This window comes from Carettochelys insculpta, chromosome 12 (assembly GCF_033958435.1).
Source record: "Carettochelys insculpta isolate YL-2023 chromosome 12, ASM3395843v1, whole genome shotgun sequence".
Taxonomy (NCBI): domain Eukaryota; kingdom Metazoa; phylum Chordata; order Testudines; family Carettochelyidae; genus Carettochelys; species Carettochelys insculpta.
The window spans coordinates 39,175,974-39,199,809 of NC_134148.1; the positions used below are offsets into that span (position 1 = coordinate 39,175,974).

At 40.4% G+C, this 23,836-nt stretch overlaps 2 protein-coding genes across 6 annotated transcripts in view; both read left to right on the plus strand.

The window, feature by feature from the left end:
* Window positions 1-10,705, plus strand: part of CLPX (caseinolytic mitochondrial matrix peptidase chaperone subunit X) — a 33,638-nt gene extending 22,933 nt beyond the window's left edge. For all 4 annotated transcript variants that reach the window (XM_075006882.1, XM_075006884.1, XM_075006885.1 and 1 more), the window contains 3 exons: window positions 2,186-2,278; window positions 2,868-2,974; window positions 8,430-10,705. In XM_075006882.1, the coding sequence (XP_074862983.1) occupies window positions 2,186-2,278; window positions 2,868-2,974; window positions 8,430-8,520 (291 nt within the window). In that variant the 3' untranslated portion in view covers window positions 8,521-10,705. The remainder of the gene's footprint in view (window positions 1-2,185; window positions 2,279-2,867; window positions 2,975-8,429) is intronic.
* Window positions 10,706-12,952: 2,247 nt separating this feature from the next.
* On the plus strand, window positions 12,953-22,602 carry PDCD7 (programmed cell death 7). Of its 2 annotated transcripts, XM_075007156.1 has the most exons (5): window positions 12,953-13,825; window positions 18,292-18,430; window positions 19,971-20,207; window positions 20,796-20,883; window positions 22,029-22,602. In XM_075007156.1, the coding sequence occupies exons 1-5, from the start codon at window positions 12,980-12,982 to the stop codon at window positions 22,144-22,146; spliced, it is 1,428 nt and encodes a 475-aa protein (XP_074863257.1). In that variant the 5' UTR covers window positions 12,953-12,979; the 3' UTR covers window positions 22,147-22,602. The 2 variants fall into 2 exon arrangements, with proteins under 2 accessions (XP_074863257.1, XP_074863258.1); XM_075007157.1 differs by lacking the exons at window positions 20,796-20,883; window positions 22,029-22,602 and adding an exon at window positions 20,541-20,761.
* Window positions 22,603-23,836: the final 1,234 nt, after the last annotated feature.

Consider the following 23,836-nt stretch of genomic DNA (forward strand, 5'->3'; position numbering starts at 1 on the left):
AAAGATATACTGTCTGCTTTATGCCTTGAGGAAGATAAACTTTGTCTTGTCAGAGAATGGTAAATAAGGGCAGTTGTATAAATTCCTGTTCATTAGGAGAAAGCCTGTTCATTGCCTCAGTGATGGCTTGAGTTGCCAGTGCTTGGTATGGTGCCAGGAACTTTTATTTTCAGTGTTAATGAGATTAGAAATATCTTATAACATTTATTGGGCTTACCTTAATGAGAAATGAGTACATGTACGTTGTTTTCACTCTCTTAAAAATACCATTTCAATTTTGGCCAATTGTGTATGCTGTAATTTCTTGTAAAATTGCTGAATTTCAGAATATCTTCAGTGTAGGAAAATATTGCCTGGGCTCATTAAAAATATAACAAAATTACTAGCATTATTCTGTTGGCTAGCTATTTTTATGTTCTGTTTTGGAATCAAGATTTCAAAGCTACCTTGATTTTTAGTAGCTTATGGCTTGGAGGGAAGGTTTTTCCCTAGTTTACTGTGCTTATGCTTTTTGCTTCCTCAGAATAGGTCTTTTAGTCTTCCCTTAAGAGTTAAAATATGCGATGCTTGAAATTCTTTCTACAAACTGCAAACACACCAAGGCACATTCGAAATGTCACTAATCAGCTTGCCTTTATTTTTGCTTATTCCCTCCGCTCCCCAATCCTCCATGTTTTTGCTGTCTGATTAGATTGTCAACTCTTTCCAGGAAATGCTTCAATAGTACCAATACATTAGGTGCTTTGTACAGACAGATGTGAAGACAGTCTCTCTTTTTCTATTAGCCTGAACTGCACTAGAAAAATTTAAATTAATTGATTTTCTCCTGCAGCATTTGTAGAACACTTTAAACACAAGGAAACCTTGTGTGGTTAGATCAGATTCTTATAGAAAATATAACTAGTTCCAACTTAATTGGTTCAGTCTAAACCACTTTGGTACCATTGGAGATGAAGACCAGATGAAACAGTTCAATTAATCCTTCCACGAGTGTCTGAATGTACACAAATGCTTTTGCAAAATCTCACAGAATGCACTGAGAGCATAGGTACACAGAGGGCATTGCAATGGAAATGTTTTAGGACAGCACTAATGTGGTTGCAAGGCAAAACTTTAAAATTAATCAGCTTAAAATTAGAACATTTTCCCAGAAACTGTTTGTATTTAAATTCATTTCATAGAAATGGTTCTGTTACAGGTGTTCGTGTCTGTGGTGTAGACAAGACGGAGGCCAATGGCAATATACCAGTATGGAATCAAAGCAAATGGCCTTCATAACTCATTAAGATGCGTTCAACACAAAGCAATACACCACAGTCACCTTACTCTGGGTGTGCCTAATCTGGGACACCCATGTTATGGAGGGTTAAGCATCTCTGGGAGCTACTGGTCTCCCTTCTCCCAAGAAGGGGGAATGGGAGTGTGCAGAGCCACTTCCCCAAGGCTTTTCCACGTTGTTACCATAGCAGTTGGGGGTGCAGTACATGGGGGCAGTGGGGAGCATGAATGCATGTGTCCCCCAGGAGCAGGGCAGCAGTCCCACTCCCTCATGCCCAGACCCAAAGCAACCTCCCTGACCTGGCAAAATCTTTAATCTAGCATACTGTGTTTTCAGGGTTGCGAGATTAGAGGTTCAAGTGTAATGATAAATAATCTCATGCCACATTTACTACTGTGCAGCCATATTGAAATGGTAAGAGAAAACATACTGCAACTGCACCTGAAAAGGAGGTGCTTGACATTTTTATCTAATAATTCAAACAAACTGAAAATTATCTGCAAACTGTAATATTTTATTACATTCATAACAATTTTGCCCTCACAACTAGGTGCAAATTTGTTCAGTGTTTGTATTTAATACATTTATATAGCTGTGGTTTTCCTGTTGCTGTACTTGTGCCATCTAAGATACTTGTTCAAAAAAAAAAAAAAAAAAGAAAAGGAAAGTGGGAGGTACAAGAACAGAAGACGAGTCACCGAATAGCTTGTTAACATCTGTTCTGTAGTGAACACATTGTTTGGGTAAAATTTCCCAAAAACGAATAGAAATTCTATTTAACTAGCTATTTAATAGTAATTTTATTGAATTTATTTTGCAAAATGTGTTTATTACTACATGAAAGATGGGAAAACCAAGTTACAAATGACATATTTAACAACATTTTCTGTATTCTTATGTACATAGTGTGAATTGACTGTTAGTGAGGATGCATTGAAGGCTATAGCCAGACTGGCACTAGATAGAAAGACTGGTGCAAGAGGTCTTCGATCTATAATGGTAAGTGTACAGCCTCTTTCAGAAGGTATTGTCAGCCTCAGTAGGTGTAAACAGTGTATTTAGAATGCAAGTAGTCTTCTTGCCAAGACAATATATGCTTTAAAAAGGATCTGTAGTTGGGATATTAAGATCAACAGAGTAATTTTCTTCCTAAAGACAATGGCTAGTCAGATTTCTTCCAGTACAGAACTCACTGCAGGTTGAACCTCTATAGTCCAGCACTCTATGGTCTGGCAACATCTGTGGTTTGGCATGATTTTAATCAGCTTGATGTCCACTTATTATGGGTGTGACCAAGTTTCTTGCAGTCCCATAAAGTTTGTTTACAGCCATCAGTCCTGTCTCTCAGTGTTCTGTGCTCTTATTTAGCTCTGATTTACCCTTAACTATTTAAGTAAGCTGTGGAAGTGTTGATAATGCTGCTAGACAATATTGACCTCTTGTGGTTCAGGAAGTTCTCTGGTTCGGCACCAGTCAGGTCCCAAGGGTACTGAAGTAGAGAGGGTCAACCTGTATTAAGAAGCAACTCTGAGAACTACTTTTGTGTAAAGAATTGTATACATTTTTTTTCTGTTCTCTTTGCTAATAGGAAAAGTTGTTGCTGGAGCCCATGTTTGAAGTACCCAATTCTGACATTATATGTGTGGAGGTTGACAAAGAAGTTGTGGAAGGCAAAAAAGAACCAGGATACATTAGGTAACCTTGGAACTGCAATTCCAGAACAGACTAATAGTCTAGACAGTTTTCTTAATATTGGTCTGTCAGTGCTTCACCCAGGTGTTTATTTAAATAAATAAATAAAATTCTCCATACATACCTATTCCAAAAATAATTTTCCACCTTTATGTACATCATACATAGTTCGTAAATATAGGGCGCTTAATGCATGTTCTGTACTAGTGATTTTCAGTTTTTTATTTCTATAATTACATACTGCATTTTAAATCTACAGTATTATTTTGTAACAATTTATTACATTCTGTTTTAATGCTTTCCACTGTGTGTGTGTGTTTAGAAACAGAAGAAAAAGTGCATGATGAGTTAATTGTGAATATATCACTAAGGCTATTTAAATGAGTGGTGAATACAGTATTTGGAGATAGCTGAATTTGATTAACAAGAAAACAGTTCTCTACTTCAAAATATTTTTTGACATTTTTTTTTCACACAAAATAGAGAGTATGCTTGCCATAATACTAAAAGGAATGGAATAAAAAGATGTTCCTGCAAGTAGGTGGCTGGTTGGCTGCATTCCTTTTGCAAATTACTGCTGCAGTTTTGCTAAGATTTAATGGCTTTATTAGGCATGTGCTATTTTCCCCGTCTAAAAAAAGAGTAGATGTGAAGAGGGGAGGGGACAGTCTTGTGTTTAGCATACAGGACTGGGAGTCAGGTTTCCTAGTTCCTGTTTATGGTAAGATTCCTTGTGTGACCTTCAGGAAGGTGCATGGCCTCTGTGCCTCAGTTTCCTTTTTTGTGTGTAATATAGATATATCAAAGTACTGGTAGAGTTCCCCCGGGATGGACATTTATCAGGCTGCTGTGTTGACCCTCACACATGTAACCATGTGTTCTAAACAAAAAGCAGTCAAGTAGCCCTTTAAAGACTAGCAAAAGACTAGTTTATTCGGTGAGCTTTCATGGGACAGACCCACTTCTTCAGACCATAGCCAGACCAGAACAGACTCAATATTTAAGGCACAGAGAACCAAAAACAGTAAGCAAGGAGGACAAATCAGAAAAAGATAATCAAGGTGAGCAAATCAGAGAGTGGAGGGGTGGAGGGGCAGATCAAGAATTAGACTGAGTTAAGTATGCAGACAAGCCCCTATAGTGACTCAGAAAGGTCACATCCCAATTAAACCATGTGTTAATGTTCCGAATTTGAATATAAATGTCAATTCGTCCGCTTCCCTTTCTACAAAGGAGCGATAATTTCTTTTCAGTAACACACATACCTTGAGGTCATTGACAGAATGGCCCATTCCATTAAAATGTTGACTAACTGGCTTGTGGATCTGGAGCGCTTTAATGTCTGTTTTGTGCCCGTTGACCCTTTGTCTAAGGGAGTTAGAAGTCTGTCCAATATACAAAGCATCTGGGCATTGTTGACACATGATGGCATATATGATGTTAGTAGAGGAGCATGAGAAAGTGCCTGTGATTCTGGACCTAACCATGCTCCTCTACTAACATCATATATGCCATCATGTGCCAACAATGCCCAGATGCTTTGTATATTGGACAGACTTCTAACTCCCTTAGACAAAGGGTCAACGGGCACAAAACAGACATTAAAACGCTCCAGATCCACAAGCCAGTTAGTCAACATTTTAATGGAATGGGCCATTCTGTCAATGACCTCAAGGTATGTGTGTTACTGAAAAGAAATTATCGCTCCTTTGTAGAAAGGGAAGCGGACGAATTGACATTAACACATGGTTTAATTGGGATGTGACCTTTCTGAGTCACTATAGGGGCTTGTCTGCATACTTAACTCAGTCTAATTCTTGATCTGCCCCTCCACCCCTCCACTCTCTGATTTGCTCACCTTGATTATCTTTTTCTGATTTGTCCTCCTTGCTTACTGTTTTTGGTCCTCTGTGCCTTAAATATTGAGTCTGTTCTGGCCTGGGTATGGTCTGAAGAAGTGGGTCTGTCCCACGAAAGCTCACCGAATAAACTAGTCTTTTGCTAGTGTTTAAAGGGCTACTTGACTGCTTTTTGTTTTGATAGTGTATAGACTAGCACAGCTTACTCTCTGTTACTATTCAACATGTGTTCTAAAGGTTTCCTGTGTCTCTAGGCAGAAGCACTGTTTCTCTCATTGATTTCTTTACACATTTCCTCTGTCCAAGCTTTTTTATTACTTCTCCTTGGAAATGAGGCCAGATGGCCAAGCAGTCCTAGGCCCAATGTCCTGTTTCAAATAATAGCTAATGCGAGATGCTTCAGAAGGAATGAATAGAACAGGGCAATTCTGTGATCCATCTCTGTCGTCCATTCCTAGCATCTAGCAGTTAAAGAGGTTTATGGATACCTGGAGGCAGGCACTTGATTGCATTCCTTGGGCATCTTGGCAATAGCTACTGATGGACCTATCCTCCATGAGTTTCTCTAATTTTTTTTTAAACCAGTTAGTTTTGACCTTCACAACGTCCCCTAGCAATACGTTCCACAGAATTATTATATATTCTGTGAAGTACTTTGTGTTGTGGTTTTTTTTTTAAAAAAAAACAAAAAAAAACAAAAACCTGCTGCCTATTAAATTCATTGAGGTTGGGTGTACACTTGCCCCTCACTTGGAAGGGGGCATGTTAATCAGGGTGACAGGAGAATACTTAATGAAGTGCTGCAGTGAATACACAGGACTTTTTCAGGCTAATTTTCTCCCATGGCAACTTTGAAGGGTCAAACTTCAAAGTGCCGGCATGCATGTAGCTGTGGGCGCTTAGAAGTTTGACATTTTGAAGTTGCTGTGGGGGAAGAGTTAACCTAATGAATTTCTGTGTATTCACTGCAGCACTTCATTAGTAATCTCCTGTCGCCCTGATTAATATGCCCCCTTCGAAGTTGGGTGAAGTCCTGGGTGCGTCCTGGTTCTTCCTTTATGTGAAGGGATAAATAAAACTTCCTTATTCACTTTCTTCATGCCTGTCATGCTTTTATAGATCTTTATCATATCCCCTCTCGGTTGTTTGTTTCCAAGATGAATAGTCCCAGTCGTCTTAATCTCTCCACAGATGAAAGTTGTTCCGTACCCATCATCACATGTTGTCCTCTGTGATTTTTCCATTTCTGATTCATCTTTTCTATATTTTTCCATTTCGTAGTACAACCAGAACTGCACACAGTATTCATGTGTGAGCATATCATGGATTTATGTGCAGACATATTTACTGTTTGTTGTTTGTCTCTGTCCTAATTATTTGCATTTTCAACAGCTGGTGCACATTGATTTGTTTTTAGAGACCTAACTATGAATACACCAAGATCTAACTTGAGTGGCAATATCGGATTTAGACTCCATCATCTTGTATGTACACTTGAGATTGTGCCTTGCAATGTAAATAACTCTTCAATATTAACATGACATTTCATTTGCTATTTTGTTGCCCAGTCATCCAGTTTTGTGAGGTTCCTCTGTACCTCTTCACAGTCTGCTTTGGACTTTAATTTATCTTGAGTAATTTTGTATCATTTGCACAGTTTGCCACCTTACTGTTTTCCGCTTTTCCAGGTCACTCATATTGAACAGCTTCAATCCCAGAGTACAGAACAGCACTAGTCCCAGTACAGCTCTCTGGAGACCCCTCTATTTTACTCTCTCCACTCTCAAAACTGACCATCTATTCCTGTCCTTTGTGTCCTGTCTTTTAACGAGAAACTGATATAGTTCCCTCTGGTTTTTTTTCCATCTGTGGCAGAATAAATTTTTGTGTGTGCTGAAGCATGTGTAGGTGTGCACCACCAGTAAAAAAACATGCTGCTGGCTGTGGGTGCTCTGCTGATAACCTGGGTGGAATTTGAATCTCTCCTGGGCAGCTGCCCAAGTGCTCAGCTTAGAGGGAACACTGTTTCATGATGGGACATTGCTTCTCATCCCATGACAGATGCCTTTGGTGAGGGACCTTGTGAAGGGGTTTTTGAAAGTCCAAGCACACAGTATCTACAGGATTACCCTTGTCCACCTGTTTTGACCCCTTCAGATAATTCTAATAGATTAGTGAGGCATGACTTCCCTTTATAAAAGCAGTGATGAATCTTCCCCAGTGAATTGTCTGATAATTCTGTTCTTTATTATATGTAGATTAAATAACAAGGAAAAAGAAAAGAGAAACAAAAACACTTCCTAACTGGGAGAATAGTAGGACACTAAAACAGCCTAGGGAGGTTGTGAAGCTGCTTTGCTGGAGGCTTTCAAAAGGAGGTTGGATAGCCATGTGTCTCGGATGATTAAGACATAACGAACATGACACCTTGTCAGGGAGATAGAGGAGATGACCCTTGTAGTCCTTTCTAACACTTTGATTCTACAATTTCAGCCAATTTGCTTGGTACTGAATTAGGCTTGTCAGCCTGTAATTGTCAGGATCACCTCTGGGGCCAACTCATGCTTTACTCATTACACCAGCAGTTCCTGAACTGTGGGATTTGAGATTGCATCATCAGCAGATGCCAAGTGTGCAGAGGATGCCATGTTGCTTCACACAGCATGACCTTGCATGCATGGTATGAGTGAAGTTATGATATGCTGAGGACACCATTTTGCTCTTCAAAATGGCATCTTCTGTGCTGTCTGGGATCCCAGGAGGAAATATTTCACTAAAGAGGTGTCATACTAGCAAAACGTGAAAACTTCTCTACACATTAAAGTGTTTCATATCAACCAGAAGTCATAAGCTGTATGTTAAGATTACTCAAAACATTATAGGAGATATTACTGTTTGTTTATCGCAAGTCATTGCTGAAGCTTAATTGTGAGGAGCTTAACCTGCAGACAGAGGCGACTGATGAAGTGCAAAGTTTATCTTCAGTAATAGTTGCAATAAGTATTAGAAAGTACACTGCCAAATAACTAAGAGGTAGCTGTGTTAGTCTGTATTCTAACAGAACAAACCAGTAGTCATGTAGCACTTCAAAGACTAACAAAATAATTTATTAGGTGACGAGCTTTCCTGGGGCAGGCCCACTTCTTCAGATCAGGAGATATAGCATTTCCAGAACAGACAGACAGACATATAAAAACTGTGTCTGTTCTGGAAATACTATATCTCCTGATCTGAAGAAGTGGACCTGCCCCAGGAAAGCTCGTCACCTAATAAATTATTTTGTTAGCCTTTAAAGTGCTACATGACTGCTTGTTTGTTTTTGCAAAATAACTGTCAGCCTGTGGCATTTATTGGAAAGTTAAACTTTACTCTGTTCATCTCTGGTCTTTTAATTTGTGACAAGGAATGGCAAATATTTTTCCTTATCAAGCAAGTAAATAGGGTTTAGTCAATGAATTACCTTTTGAGAACCATATTTAAAGAGGACATAGACTGTCTAATTTGAAATGATGCCTTATAGAGTGCCTGTCAGGAGCCATGGTAATCCTGCATTCTCCTCTCCACTTATAAAGTATGTGATCATTTCTTCTTAATTGTAGGGCTCCGGCTAAAGATGCATCTGAAGAAGAGTATGACTCAGGGGTTGAAGAAGAAGGCTGGCCTCGTCAAGCAGATGCTGCAAACAATTAAATAGTGTCAATGATCTCCTGCATATAGTGTGCTTGGTTATTTTTAAGATCATTATCTGGCATTACAGTCCAATACTAAAGGTGTTGGAGCTGTCCTGGATATAATACATGGTCAGAAAACTTGGATTTAAAAAAAAAATCAGATCATGTATTTTATTGTAACATCCCATTGATTTATTCAGTGGACATTATTTGAACTTTAGTAGCATAATGTTCAAATATAAACTGTATATTATTTTTGTTCAGTTTTTAAATGTGCTTTAACAAATAAATTCTAGAAAGCAATGAAGTTGTTACTTAAAAATGCAAGTGTCGCCAATAGTTAAAATTTTATAATAATGTTATTCTACATATGGGAAAACAAGTTTAATATAAAATAGAGGATAAGCCCAACTATTAATTTTGCGTTTATTTCACTCACTAGGGTTCAGTTCATTCACTGTAAATTCCAGTGTTAGATTTATGTCCATTTGGAGCCCAAATGGATGCTGGAGAGACTTGTTACATTTGTCATGAAAAATTCCCTAGAAACTGGATTTTGGAGGGGAAAAAAATTTCTCACAATGTTTTATGCAACTTTTTATGCAATTTTGATAAAATGTAACACTAAATAGTGACAATAATTGGCGGCAGTACCAAATTTCATATTATTTACTTACCTTAGCATCACCTATAGCTTTTAATGGATCTTTCAAATACTGTGAACACAAGTGAAACCAGAAGTCTGAATTTTTTTTGAAAGGAAACAATTTACAGGAAATAGTAGGCCATGTGGAGTCAGACATTAAGATGTTGGCCTAAACATTTAAATATTAATGTTCTATGTAGTACATTTTGTTTAAAGTATTGGAACTATCATGCATCAGTTTTTTGGTGCCAGATATTTGTCCACCTATCTTCTTATAACATTAAGAGATGAAAGAAAGTAAAGTGAATGTATAGTATTTTGGTGTAATCAGTAGTGACTGTTCACAAGACAGTGCTTTTTTAAGTTATATGCTTAAATTCTGGCATTGCATCTTGTGTTTTTTGTCTCTTGGTTTTAGAGTTTCAACAAAGCAAAAAAGCCTAACTTTGTTTTACACACTGACTTGATCCTTTAGGAAAGTATTTGTAAAACACTAAAGGACTTGTATGATTTTGATTATTTCAGAAATTAAAATATGAAAACAATTTCAATGTTTTGTTCTTCCTGACAATATAGGGGTCTAAATTGTGCTGACTTCAGTTAAGTTTTGAATCAAACTAGTTAATTAAAGCACTCCTTTACAGTTTAGTCTAGGAATACTGTGAATGTTTTAGAACAGAATGGGTGCAGTTATATTGGCCCCATGCCTTCATTTCTTCCTCAGTAGTTCAGAGTTAATATGGTTTATGTCAGGTAATATTTACATGACTTACCTGACTTAAACCCTTGGGCTCTGATTGGAGCATAGGTCATGGAGCATAGGTCATCTACAAGTCTCATCCACCTCACTCTGTCTTGGGACAAAGCTTATAAAGAATGAGCAAAGTAAGCATCAGTTTTAACCAGGTGCAATGTAATTCCTTTGCAGTTTCCATTGTCTTCTGGTTAAATCCAGTAACAGTCCACGGAAGGCTGTTCTCAGTGTTCAGGATACTTCCAGGAGAAGCAAGTGTAGTTAGCTTACTGTAGATTATAATAAAGTTATCAGACTTCCGGTTTTGGTAACAATAATATCTTCATATTACTTTTAGTAGAATGAAAATTCAAATGGCTTTTAATTCTGTCAAATTTTTTTTAAATCAATGAAGTTTTTTTATTGAAAATCATTGAACATCTTACGTGTAATGTGTAATCAAGGAGTGTATTTTTTTAAAACAAATGTAGTGTAACTACAATTTGTACTTCAAAAGCAGGTTTGGTGTTTTGATAAAGTAAATCAAATGTTCATGATTCACAGATATATTTCTGTAGATAAAGCATGATACTTAATGGAACAAACTGATTAACCATTATGGAATATTTTTAGTTATGTTCAGGGTCTTCATTAAAAAGCTGAATTGTTGTATATGTATATATTGAGCTTTCGTGGTTGTCTACTTCTAAGGCAGTTTTGAATATACGTAACAGAGTGGTACTTTGGGGATTATGCAAATTAATCGTGACTTCATATTCTTAGAATGTAAAGGTACATATAATAAAAGTACAATTAAAAAAGCAATAGCTATAGTTCGAGAGAATTAAATGTTGAGCATAAATTTGCCTTTGGTTCTCCATATTATTATTGTCAGGTAAATGTTTCTTCCACTGATTTTAATTTAAAAAAAAAAGTTACTAATTGTAATAGGTTCTGTAGGGGCATCTTCATGTTCATTTGAAACCTGTTATCAAATTGATATGGGGGAGAGGCTAATTAGAGCTGCCTTCTATATAGTCAATTGCAGGCAGTAATTGCTTTACTGAAACTTGTTTTATTATCTGTGTAGCAACTACTGAGCCCAGCTAAATGTCTGATGTGAATGAAAAAGTGGGTGTCCAAAAGAGCAATAAAAATGCTAGAATGACTGTAAGTAAAGATCAGACTTTTGCACGAAACCACTTTGTGTCAGAAAGGAAAGAGTTTTACATGTGAACACTTCTCTCAGATGTGTACCAGACTCAGTTCCTTGCCCCTTGATGGAAGGAGTTGCATAATAGATCACTTAAGATCTATGAAAAGAGGTTCAGGTGGCTTTTTGCTAAGAGTTTTACATACTTGGCTATTTGTTCATTACCTCTGGGCACATGAATGTGTGAGGAAGAATTCTCTGAACCAGCTGGAGAAGATTTTCAGCAGTCTTCAAAAACATTTTGTTCTAAACCAGACCAGTTCTCTGCTGTTGTGGATAGAGAATTGGAAACCATTCAGTTAGACCTGCCCCCACTGTTTCATTTAGGACTGTCTGCAATCTTAGCTTCTGTGTTCCTGGAAAAAGCTGGGAGTAGGAAAGGGGTTTATGGTATAGATATCCATGTGCTTTTGCAGCTGCAAGGATTTAGAATAGCATTTAGAGTGCGTCTGGGATGGGCAAACCTACAGCAGAGCAGTTCAGCTGCCCTTTTGGCTGGAGTGGATATATTGAAGGAGCTGGGGCTGCACTGGTGGTCTGCCAAGTGTTTGATCAGTTACCTGGAGCAAATTCATGATAGGAACTAGATGTTGATGCATGCATTTTTCTGACTTGGCTATGTTAAATAATGACTTGTAACATTTAATACAAAATGTGGTGTTGTAAACTACCATACCTTAGTTCTGCTCCTCCTGTTCACTGCCTCCTCTGTGCTTGTGCAATAGCCTCATTGTTGCACTCTGCTAGTCTGGGAAGTGGATTTGCACTCAAGCAGTGAGCATTGCTGGTGATGTATTGAGGCCAGCTGTGTAGCTCTATTTGGACATTGTGACTCTAGCTAGCCAACTCCTAGGTAGTGTTGAGGCAGTGCTATGTATTGAGGCCCATATTGGGCCCATCCCATCCCTAAATGGCCTCTTCAAGCATTAAGCTCAGAACCCTGAGTTTAGCAGGCCACTGCACAAGCCACTGAGCTATCCCTCTCCCCCCAGAAAAAATTTTATAATGGAGATACACATCTCCTAGAACTGGAAGGGACCATGGGAGGTCATCTAGTCCAGTCCCCTGTCCTCTGGGCAGGCCCAAGCACCATCCCTGACATCTATTAAAAATTATTTGCCCCCGGTCCCTAAATGGCCCCAACAAGGATTGGTCTCAAAACCCTGGGTTTAGCAGGTCAATGCTCAAACCACTGAACTATCCCTCTTCCCAGTCCCTGCTTATCAATTTCACTGCTCTAGGATTTCAAAATTACTCAGTTTTATATTTTCAGATATTTACAACTGAAAATTCCCTTGGTATAACTGGAGGGAAGTGTCTTAACCCAAGAGATGTGTGTGTGTGTGTTTCCTGGCAGCTGTGCTACCACTAGCTGCAGCTTCATGAGGGTGAGTCATCAGGTGAGTCTGATTTTCTCCTTCAAGCGCTAGATTTCATAGCAGGGTTGTCAGATTTTATGATCCATGACCTGTTTAAGGCTGAGCGTTCGGTAGGACCCTACACCTAGCCCAGGGCTGTTTGCAATAGTTATCTGCGTGAGGGACAATGTTTGGGGTGTAACAAAACTTCATTATGATTTCAGTCAACTCTGCACAAGTGTTACACAGCAGATGGTTTGGAGCAGTACAGGGCCTTGGTCGTGCTTCTTTTCCATTAACTTCCCACCGTATCTCAAGAGCAGCACTCGCTGGGTGGAAGTAGAGGTGTCTGTTATGGACAGACCTAAAACTCCGAGCCCGCCCCTTCATAAATATTCATACCCGGTGCACACAATCATTGCCGGAAGTGTCTGCGCTGGCTCCTCCCCGCTGGTGGGGGGCGCTGCGAGCCACCGGGCCGCTGCCGGAAGCGCTCTCGCTCGCGGAAGCTGAGGGACAGCCAGGCCCATGGCTCAGCCGCCGCCGCCCTTCGCTGCCCGTTTTGTGGGGCCGCCGCCGGCCCCGTACCGCTGCTTCCCGCCTCCGGGCGGCCCGTTCCCGCCGCTTTCCACCGCGGGCCCGTTCCCGGGAGCCCAGCCCCCGCCGCCTCCCCCCTTCCTGCCGCCTCCGCTGCCCCCGCCCGCGGGCCCCGAGCTGCCGCAGGGCCCCCTCCTGCCCGCGGCGGGCGGCGGCTCCTACTTTCCCGCTCCTGGGGGAGGCTGCGGCCCGGCTCCCCTCACCCGCGAGGCGGCCCCGCGGCTCCTGTACCCGGCCCCGGGACAGGCCGCGTGGCCGCCGCCGCTGTGGGGCGAGGGCGGCGTCGAGCCGCGGGAGGAGGAGGAGGAGGCCGCGCTCAGGCTGCGCGATGAGCTCTGGCTTGCCCAGTTCCTGGCCCAGCGGCGGCCTCGGCCCCGCGGCTTCCCCCAGCCCCCGCCGGCCGCGCCGAGCCCCAGCCATGCCCGGCAGCTGGCGGTGGGGGCCCTGCGGCCGGTGGCCCAGCTCGCGGCGCTGTGCGGCGCCATGCGGCTGCAGGAGGCTGCCGGCGACGAGGCGGGCTGGCGCCAGGCCCACGACCAGGCCCGCGCCCTGCTGAGGGAGCTGCAGGAGACAGTGCGGCCGCTGCGGGAGCCCGGCTACCTGGGCGAGCTGCGGCGCAAGGCGGAGAAGGCGCGGAAGAGGCGGCTGCGCCTGCGCAAGAGGAAGCAGGAGGCCGCGGCGGCCCGGGAGGAGGAGGCGGTCCGGGCGGCGGAGAGGGAGGCCAGGATCGACCAGTGGCGAGCCAAGTGTGTCCTGCAGGTGGAGGAGAGCAACAGGGTAGGGCGCCCTGGGTGTAACACCGGGGGACCTCCCTATGAGTGACCCTGTGGTGCTGTAGGGGCCACGTTCCCGCTGATCTCCATCTCTGTGCAGGTGTTTTCCACCTATGTGCAAAATAAATCTTGTGCACCACCAGCAGAAATGCACACGAGGCTGTGGGCACTCTGCTCGTCCACTGAATAGCTCTTGTTTCTGTCCTGAACAACAGCACAGCTTACAAGCAAGACTGATGCCTGGGAGTGTTGGAACAAGTGGGTTTATGGGGGTGCTGGGAGTCATTGTCACCATCATCAACCACCATGGGCTCAGTGCCTGTCGGTGTCTGATGCCTCTCTCTCTCTTTCCTTCCATCTTTCCCTGTCCAGCGCAGAGTGGCTTAGTTTCTGTAGACTAGTCCTCACCAGTGTTCTATATCATCTACGCATTCTCTGTGAGGTCTGTCTCTCTCAGTCAAACTGTCTGTTATGTCAGATACCAGAGTCTTGATTTTTCGTTTGTTGTTCATTGTGCAAATATGCCCAAGTAGCTATAACTGCCATTGTACAACCTTATGCAGCAGGTTCTGTTTTGGCTGTATCTTCCTATGTGATACCTTATTGGTGATCTGCATCTATCTTATTCTCAGGATCTCTAACAAGTCCTCTCGAATGCCAATAGTCTTCTCTTTGAATCTTTCATTTGAATCTTTCCATGTCTCACATCTGTACAACATGTTGCTGAATACACACGTTTTCGAGATGCTCAGCTTCATTCCTAAGCTAATCACTTTGCTTTTCCCGATCTTATCCATTGCTTTCAAACTTGCTCTTGCTTTTGCTGTTCTAGTCACTGTTTCCTTCTTACTGCCTTATCAAGTCATGTTGCTCCCCAGATATGTGAACTTCTCTACATTCTCTTGTTCAATCCCATGTACTCCGATTTTCCTCCCTATTTCCTTTTCTCCAAGTACCATTGTTTTTCTTTTATTTCAATGTTCATAATGTCTGTACCACTTCCCTTCCTCATTGAGCACCTGCATTGTTTTCGCTAGCTTCTCCTTTTCCTCAGTTATAACTATATCATCCGTGAGCTTCAAGTTGTTAATTCTTTTCCTGTGCGCAGATATCCCTTCTACCTCTTCCTTGTTCTTGTCCATTGTTCTCTCTAGATGCATGGTGAAGGTACTCGGTGATATTGGATATCTTTTTCTCATACCTCTACTTGTTCTAAACCAACTTCCCAACTCCCCGCATGTTCTCACTGCTGCCTCCACATTGTCACTGATATCCTTCAACAACCATATCAGTCTGCTATCCACTCTGTATGACTCCAACACTGCCGAAGTCAGTTTCTGATCTATACTGTCAAATGCCTTCTGAAAATTGGTGAAGCAAGTGTAGATGTTCTTTCATCGCACTTTCTCCGCTATCAATCTTAGTGCTAATATTTGCTGTATGGTACTTCTGTCTTTCCTGAACCCCAATTGCTCATCCGCTAGATGTTCTTCGATCTGTGATCTTAGTGTCTCTATCAGTATCATCATCAGCACCTTTCTTAGGTGACTTGTTAGGGCAATCATTCTGTAGTCGTTGCCCTCCAGTGTACTTCCTTTCTTGTGTATTTTCACTAGCACAGATCTTGTTCATTCCTTAAGTGCCTTCTCTTCTTTCCATGCTATATTACATAGCTACTGTATTTCCTGAATCATACTTTTTCTGCTGTATTTAATTAACTCTCCCATGATTGTACCATTTCCAGAGCTCTTGTTGTTCTTTAGTTGTTTCACAGCTCTTTCTGCTTCCTTCTTTGAAATATAGGTTGTGCTCTCGATGCTCAGTGGAGGTATCTCTTTCAGTTCTTCGATCGGTCTCTGAGATACTCAGGTCCAGCTGTGCTTTGTATAGATCAGTGCAGCATCTCGTCCATCGCTGCATAATCTTTTCCTTGTTCATGAGCACCTCTTCATTCATGTCTTCGATCACCATCTGCTTCAGCTGCCACTTTCTATTAATATTCCTAACCATCTTATACACCTCCCTGGTCTTACGTTTGCCGTGATACCTCTCTCTATCTTCACACAGCTCCTCTAACCATTTTGCCGTATTCTTTCTGGCTGCTTTCCTTACCTCATTGCGTTTCACCCTATATTGCTGTTTCATCCTCTCACAAACATCCTTTCTGATCTTCAACGCTCTCTTTTCTTGGACCAGCTTAAGCGTCTTCTGCATAATCCACTTCCTATTGATCTTCTCTTCTTCCTGCACAGTCTGCTGAGTTGCCTCCTCTATCCCTGTGGCTGTCTCTTCAACTCTCTTATCTAGGTCTTTCTCTGTGGCAGCATTCCTAATCTTCTCTTCAAGCAGTGATCTGTCGGCGTTCCCTATTTCTTCCTTGCCTATCCTTGCCATGTGTTTTCTCTTCTTAAACTGTGTCTTACACTGTCTCTTTAGTTTTATCTTGATGTTTGCCATCACTAGACTGTGGTCCGAATCTGTATCTGCTACTTGGAAAGTTCAGCATGGCTATACTGATGTTACTCATCTTCTTAGCAAAATCATATCTATCGTGTTCTTGGACTTCCTGTCATTCTATCACCATGTCTACTTCCTACAGTCCTTTTGTTGGAATCTCATGCTCCAGATCACCATCTCATGCTCCATAGCAAACTCTAGTAATTTCCACCTCGTTCATTTCTTTCTCTGTATCCAAATGTTCCCATGGCACTCTCCCAACCTTTGTTGTCTGTTCCAACCTTTGTGTTCCAATCTCCTTTGATGATCAACACATCTCTCTTTGGAGGGGTAGCCATGTTAGTCTGGATCTGTAACAGCAACGAAGGGTCCTGTGGCACCTTATAGACTAACAGAAAAGTTTTGAGCATGAGCTTTCGTGAGCACAGACTCATCTTTGCATCTGATGAAGTGAGTCTGTGCTCACGAAAGCTCATGCTCAAAACTTTTCTGTTAGTCTGTAGGGTGCCACAGGACCCTTCGTTGCTGTTACATCTCTCTTTGGTATCTCTTCCAGCGTCCTTTTCAAGACTTCATAACATAGCTCAATCTTTTCCTCTGTACTTATCTGACATGGGTGCATACACCTGAATTCCCGACATGTTGAATGGTTTTGCTTCGAATCTCACTACCATCATTCTTGCACTTACTGGTTTGTATCCTAGTAATGCTCCTCTAGCTCTTTTGCTAAGAAGGAATTTGACTCCTGCCTCATGCTTCGTTTCATTCCCTGACCAAATAACTTCGCAACTGCACATCTCTCCTGATGCCATCCAATGCATCTCTGCCAGTCCAAGTATATCACATTGGTATCTGTCCATCTCCATCTGAAGCGGCTCTAATTTTCTGGTCGCCCACAGTGTTTGGACATTCCATGTTCCACTTGGTAGCTTATATGTTAAGTTGGCTACCGAAAGAAAATTACAACTATCGACCCAACCCTGATCACTCAATTGGTGTCGCGGTTTTGTTTTTCGTAAAGTTTGTGTATGATGGAGACTGCTTTGAGCCAAGGTTGGGTGTGGCAGCACCCATTGTTCTAGCATTTCTGTGGTTTCTGTGCTTTCAAGATGGTTCTAGGTCGGTAGTCCTTAACAGTTGAGGGCATTGACTCCACTGCTTTGCTCAGGCCAGCCTAACTGGCATGTGGGGAAGTGAATTTTTCACATACCTGGGTAATGTAGCTAAGTAAGGCTAAATTTTAAGTATATATCAGGCCTCAGAAGCACAGAGGCAAAGCAGAACCCATAATGTACTATTACCATTTTTTAATTTCACAGTTTTTTAAACACTTGAGGTAGGCAATAATAATATTGTTGACTGACTTGGAAATGCCATTCGTTTGCATAATATAATTCTCACTGTAAGCACTTTGAAGAAGTGTTCTCTTTTCTATCCTCCTCCATTTTAGAAGTATTTTTTTAAAGCAAAAGATTTATCTTGTATCAGGGGCTGAAAGAAGGGTAGTGTAAGAGCCACAGTGTCAGCTGTATACCACCAAGGAGTTACTTAGTCAGCATATTTGATCAACTCACTATATTGTACTGTTGTTTTGTGTTATGAGAATAATAAAGAGCATGTTGTGCAAGTTTGGAGATCTGACCCTACAAGTTTAACCCCGTGCTCTCTACTTACAAGCTATTGTGTCAACTCTTTATATTCTACCATGGGGCCTTTGGTTCAATATACATCAGCCGTTGTTTTGACGTTCTGTGCACAGAGGTTAATAAGGCTTATGAATTCTTCATCCTCTGCTGTCCCAGGTTTAGTATTACTTTGTTACGCTCCATTTTCTTTTTGTCATGTTTCATTTCTTTCTATTAAAAATTACACAATAGTCAGGTGATTGACTTAAAAAAATTCAAATTATGGAGATCTGTTATTTCACTTATTCTTTTTATCATGTTTAAATTTTTTGTATTCTTTCCCGTATTTGTTCTTTCGTGTTTCCTCTCTACATTCTGCTGTTCCCAGGAACGTGAACTTAAAGCTGCAGCAGATAGTGTCTTATCTGAAGTAAGGAAAAAACAGGCTGATACAAAGAGAATGGTGGACATCCTGCGTGCTTTAGAAAAGCTTCGAAAACTGAGAAAAGAGGCAGCAGCAAGAAAAGGTAAATTATTGGCACTCTGTGAGCTGTGCAGAAAAACAAAAACTAAAACCTTTTTAGACAAATAGTATATAGGGATTGCAATACAGCTAACAAAGGTTTTTATTTGGCAGAACTCCATAATGAGAATTTTCCTTCCTTGCATTAGGGTAGCCCCTTTTCTCGTGATTAGCCCAATTTCATTGTTGTGGATTAAAGGCTTACTCAACATGAATAGGGCAAGCTTTTGCCAGCCTTGTGTGTGTATGTGTGTAATACAAGCTCTGCTAAAAATGGGATATGATAATGGTGCCTGCCAAGCTTATAAATTTCTCTACATTGATGGAGAGTTCTAATAGCCTACAAGATGAATTGGTACCCTGACTTTGTGGATAAATCTAATCTGCAATTAAAAACCAGTGGCTGACAGGCTGTGGGGTTGTTCAATTATGGTGTTTGAGCTCCGGGACTGTTCCGCCTTTCATGACCCTAAAACCTTGGCTCCAGTCCTGGCTCCGCAAGCCTGAGTCAGATGGAACAGGCCTGCCAGGGGATTTTAATTGCACAATAGGCAATACCCAAGGGGTCACTTGGGGAACAGGGTGGGCTACTTGCAGAGGTCTCCGTAAATTAACTTTGTTTACTGCTCTGAGAGTAGTTCCACTGATTTCAATTGAAATTACACATCAGTGGGATTTCTTGCTCTAGTAAGGTTAAGCATGCACAAGGTTAAGTGTTTGCAAGATAAGGGCCTTGGGTTACAAGCTATTTTGTTGGTTTTGGGTCTTTCTCTTTCCTCTAATGATACTTTACTATTTGAATAAAACTCTATTCTGGTGTCAGGATGTATCAACAGACTAGACATGTCTAAGAACAGCAAACTGTTGGAGGCCTGATTTGGCCAGTCTGAGGATTAGGCCTTTAGTGGGCTTTACATAAATATTTTTATAAGTAGTTCTCCTCTTGCATCACTGTCTTTTTACTTGTTCCTGACTTTGCTGAATTAGTAACTTTAATAGATTTCCTTCATTAAATAAAGCATTTGGAATAACAAATTCAGCTGAAACAAAACAAAACAGCAGTGAGAGTTCTTAGTGACTAGCTAATAATAATAATAATGAATAATTACTTCATAATAGGTGGTAGTAATAATAAAATTATATAATTTAATCAGTATTTGCTGAGTGTATCCAATAACTAGGTTATCAGGAACATTTTTACATAAATAATAAACTTCATGCATAGAGCACCTGGCTTCTGGGGGCATTCAGAAGATCTGCTTAAGCAAATGTAGTTTTGTTTTGTTTTTTTTTACTGCTGATCTTACTATCAGCTAAGAATGGAATTATCTCCAGAAGATTGTTATACATTATTTAAAATACTACAGCTGCACTCTTTGCTTTCCAAAGTGCTCGTTGACCTACATTGTTTTATTGGAGAGTGGTCTTGAGGCAAATTGATGACTTGGGTGTCTGAGATGTTGCACACTCCACTCTCTCTAGAGAGCTGAAATGCATACCACTCCTGTGACTGAAAAGTATAACTTGATTCACTTTCTGTGCAGGTGTTTGTCCACCACCCTCAGCAGATGAAGCCTTTGAACATCACATACAGAAACTGAGGACACTGATCAGAAAACGTACTGAACTGTATGAAGCTGAAGAGAGAGCATTAAGAGTTATGTTAGAAGGAGAACAGGAAGAAGAGAGGAAAAGAGAAATGGAAAAGAAACAGAAGAAAGAAAGGGAAAAACTGCTACAGCAACAGCGTGACATTGATTCTAAGTTATTTGGGGATCCAGGTAAATTTCTCCCTGTTTTAATTCTGGATTGGAGAGTTATTTTAAAAATAAGGTTAAAATGTAAACACTGCTGTGCTTGGAAAAGTTGATATGTGCTCAGGTTACACTATGAGGCTCAGGAGACAAGATACATACATTTGTTCATGCTCTTTCATAGAGTGTGATAAGAACTGGGAAGTTACTGTGTGTAGAAGGCGCATAATGAAAATTTTAACTAAACTTTTACAAGTCAGGCGGGGTTAAGCTGATTTTGGTTTTTAAATGTGGAAGACCTCCCACAATATGTTGCTATGTTAGTACTGGTAATTCAGTATTTGTCGTCATTCCTTTTAGGACAGCACCAGTACCATTGTATTCCCAAGAAGGGAGCTGTGCTAATGGAAGGTATTGGCTTTTGTATGAGCATACAAAGTCCTAACGTCAGGTAGTCATAAGAAATACCATAATATTTGTAACAAGGATATGTTAGTTGACAAATAGCTTTAATCATGGAGTGATAATTGAAATATGGCACCCTTAGGAATCCTAACACAGCCTCCAGTTTCAAAAAACGTTGTCTAGAACACTTACATATGTGTGTTTTAACAGATGAGTTTCCTCTTAATCATCTACTGCGACCCTTCAGACAATATTATTTGCAAGCTGAGCATTCTGTACCAGCCCTCATCCAGATAAGGTAAGAGCAAATATCATTGTTCGTGATAGTCTGTCGTGTAGAGATTTGTGAAGATAAACTTACAGCATCTGTTGTTTTGCTGACTTCAGGAATATCAAGTGTATACCATGAATTCTTCTCAGATCTCTTTGATTATAAAATTGGTAGCTCTATTTGCCTAACTCAGCTTTCAGCTAGTATAAATTGAAGAACTTCATTAAAAAAGCAAGCAAATAATAAATCAAAGCAACTTTTATACCCTATACAATATTAATTTCAAAAAAATTTGCCCACTACAATCATGACAAATAGTCATGCCATGCATTCATGCTCTGTTTAAAAAAAAAAAACCACCTCAATTTCAAATCAGCGATATTACTGTCCTTTGCGCACAAGAAACCCTTGTAAATTTTCCAGTAACACTGGACCTGCTTTTTCGGGGGAGCATGCTTACCTTCTCACAGAAAGGGAGGGTAGACTAGTGATATCTGAGTTGCTGTCAAACCAATCTAGAAATGAAGAGTCCCTGTCTTTTTTTTCTGATAATAAACTACTGTATAACTATTTACAGTGGAGACAAAATGGTACCTCCTGTAAAATGGAGGCAGTCTATTTTAAAGAATAAAACGTAGAAGTGTAATTGAGTGTGTTGATATTTATAAACATTTTATTTGGGAAGGGTCCTGTGGCACCTTATAGACTAACAGAAAAGTTTTGAGCATGAGCTTTCGTGAGCACAGACTCACTTCATCAGATGCTCATGAAAGCTCATGCTCAAAACTTTTCTGTTAGTCTATAAGGTGCCACAGGACCCTTTGTTGCTGTTACAGATCCAGACTAACACGGCAACCCCTCCGATGCTATTTTATTTGGGAGCATTGTGCTTTTGGCTCTTCAAATATCTTGTAGACTCCTGCATAAAGTGTAGTGACTCTCCATATATAATAGAAGCTACATACTCATGCTCATTTCATGTTGGTTTAAAAATGTTATCTTCAAGTTTTGCTTTGAAGAATGTTGTTCGGGGAGTACATTTTATGAGTTTGTGTGTCAAACAATATTAAAAACTAACTCTAGGTGAGTGTATTTTACCAAGGCGTGTGAGACGTTACAATTGAAATTGGAACAGGACAAGTGCCTATCTAAATATTTTGTTTCTGTTTAAGGCATGAGTGGGATCAATACCTGGTACCAGCTGATCATCCCGAAGGAAGCTGTATCCCTCCAGGATGGGTCCTTCCAAGCCTCCCTACCAGTGACACTTGGGCTACTGCAGTCAGATAATTTTATAAGTCAATCTGGAGTGATAAAATCTGATAGGTAGGTAGGCTGGTCCAAAAAAAAAATATATATGTTTTCCTTGAAACCTAAGCCGCTTTTAACACTTGGAGGCTTTTGCAACATCCGGGTAGAGAGGTGTGAGTTAAGAATGGCCATCAATATTTATTCTGAAGATCCTTGCTTTTATGGGTTTGTGATGCTTCATGTTAATTCTTTGGTATATTTATACTAGTGTTTCTATAACTTTTAATACAGCATTGAAATATTAACTCAGTCTTAATGTAAAATGACGACAAATGTAATGTAAAATGACAACAAACCTAATTTTCTCAGTCATTTTGTTTCTACTGTTTTACATATTAAAATGCTTTTGCTTAATTTAATTTTGTGAATAGGAATCAAGATTATGAAGACATAAAAATAAAAAATTAGTAAGCAAGACATTTGTTCTTCTCATTTTTTAGTAATATATGGTCCTATACTATACCTATTACACCTCTTCCATATTGTTGTTATAGAAATTAACATTTACAAATGGAACCAAACCATGATTTAGGATTTAAAGATTTTTCTGAAATTAACAGTTTTTGGCATTCTGATCTCATGAGTGTTAAAATTGATACCACAGTACGGATGGATATCTCCCAAACTCTGTTACCTTTAGTAAGGTAAACTAGCCACGTGGCTTCAAAAACTTGATAAACGTGCCTATTAAAAAGGTAATATAATAAAAACTGAAGTATAATTTATTATAAATAAAACTGGAGTCTTGTGACATTTTAAAGACGAAAGGATTTATTTGGGCAGAAGCTTTCATGGGTAAAAAACATATTGTCAGATGCACGTATGACTCCATGCATAAAAACAAAGTGGTTTTTAGTCACGAAAGCTTATGACCAAATAAATCTGTTAGTCTTAGGGTGCTGCATGACTCCTCATTGTTTTTGCAAATGCAGACTGACGCAATTACGCCTTTGAGACGTATAATTTATTGTAATTGTTCTTGCTACTTTCTTTGTCAGTAGGTACCGTTTGTAAAATATAACTTGATCAAAAATACAATTCTGATTTTGTAAGTGTATTTTATACATTTAAAAAAATGGAACATTTGTCAGAAATACCTCTTCTGAGGGTGAAGTTTCCCATGGTCTAGAGGACCAGCACCTTTGCATCACTTAATCTCCATAGTGTGGAGAGGGCTGTGGAAAGTAGCCACATAGGGAAACCTCCAGAGCTCTGTTCCCTGCAGAAGTGCAGAAGTTTCAGTTTTGTGTACAGGCTGGTATATAGGACAGTGAGGGGGCATTTAATGGGGTTGCTGTTTATGCAGGTTCTAATTCAACCTAGAGCATCTAACACCCTGTCCAACTGATTCAGAGTTGCAGTTGCTATTCCAGTCTGCTCGCCGCAGCCCTGCATCTTGGCCTTAAGACGAGGGAATGGATTAAATCTTCTCAACTCACTTGCACATCAGCTAGACAGAGTATCTAGTCAGATTCTGTGTGATGAAATTGATTTCACCCTAAGACATCATTAGAAAATCAGTATATGGTTGACTCGGGCCTTGTCTACATTACTGCAGATTGTTAACATAAGTTATGCAACTGTAGCTGAAGTTGAAGTACTCAGGTGTGCTTATTATAGTATCTTCACTGTGGTAAGTCAACAGCTGACACTCTCCCACTGACTGCGC

Excerpts from the sequence above, each read along its gene's own strand:
- PDCD7 (XM_075007156.1), top strand. The coding sequence starts at position 12,980 with ATGGCTCAGCCGCCGCCGCCCTTCGCTGCCCGTTTTGTGGGGCCGCCG. Across the intron at positions 13,826-18,291 it reads AGGTGGAGGAGAGCAACAGG|GAACGTGAACTTAAAGCTGC; the intron begins GTAGGGCGCCCT and ends TGCTGTTCCCAG. Across the intron at positions 20,208-20,795 it reads TAAGTTATTTGGGGATCCAG|ATGAGTTTCCTCTTAATCAT; the intron begins GTAAATTTCTCC and ends GTGTTTTAACAG.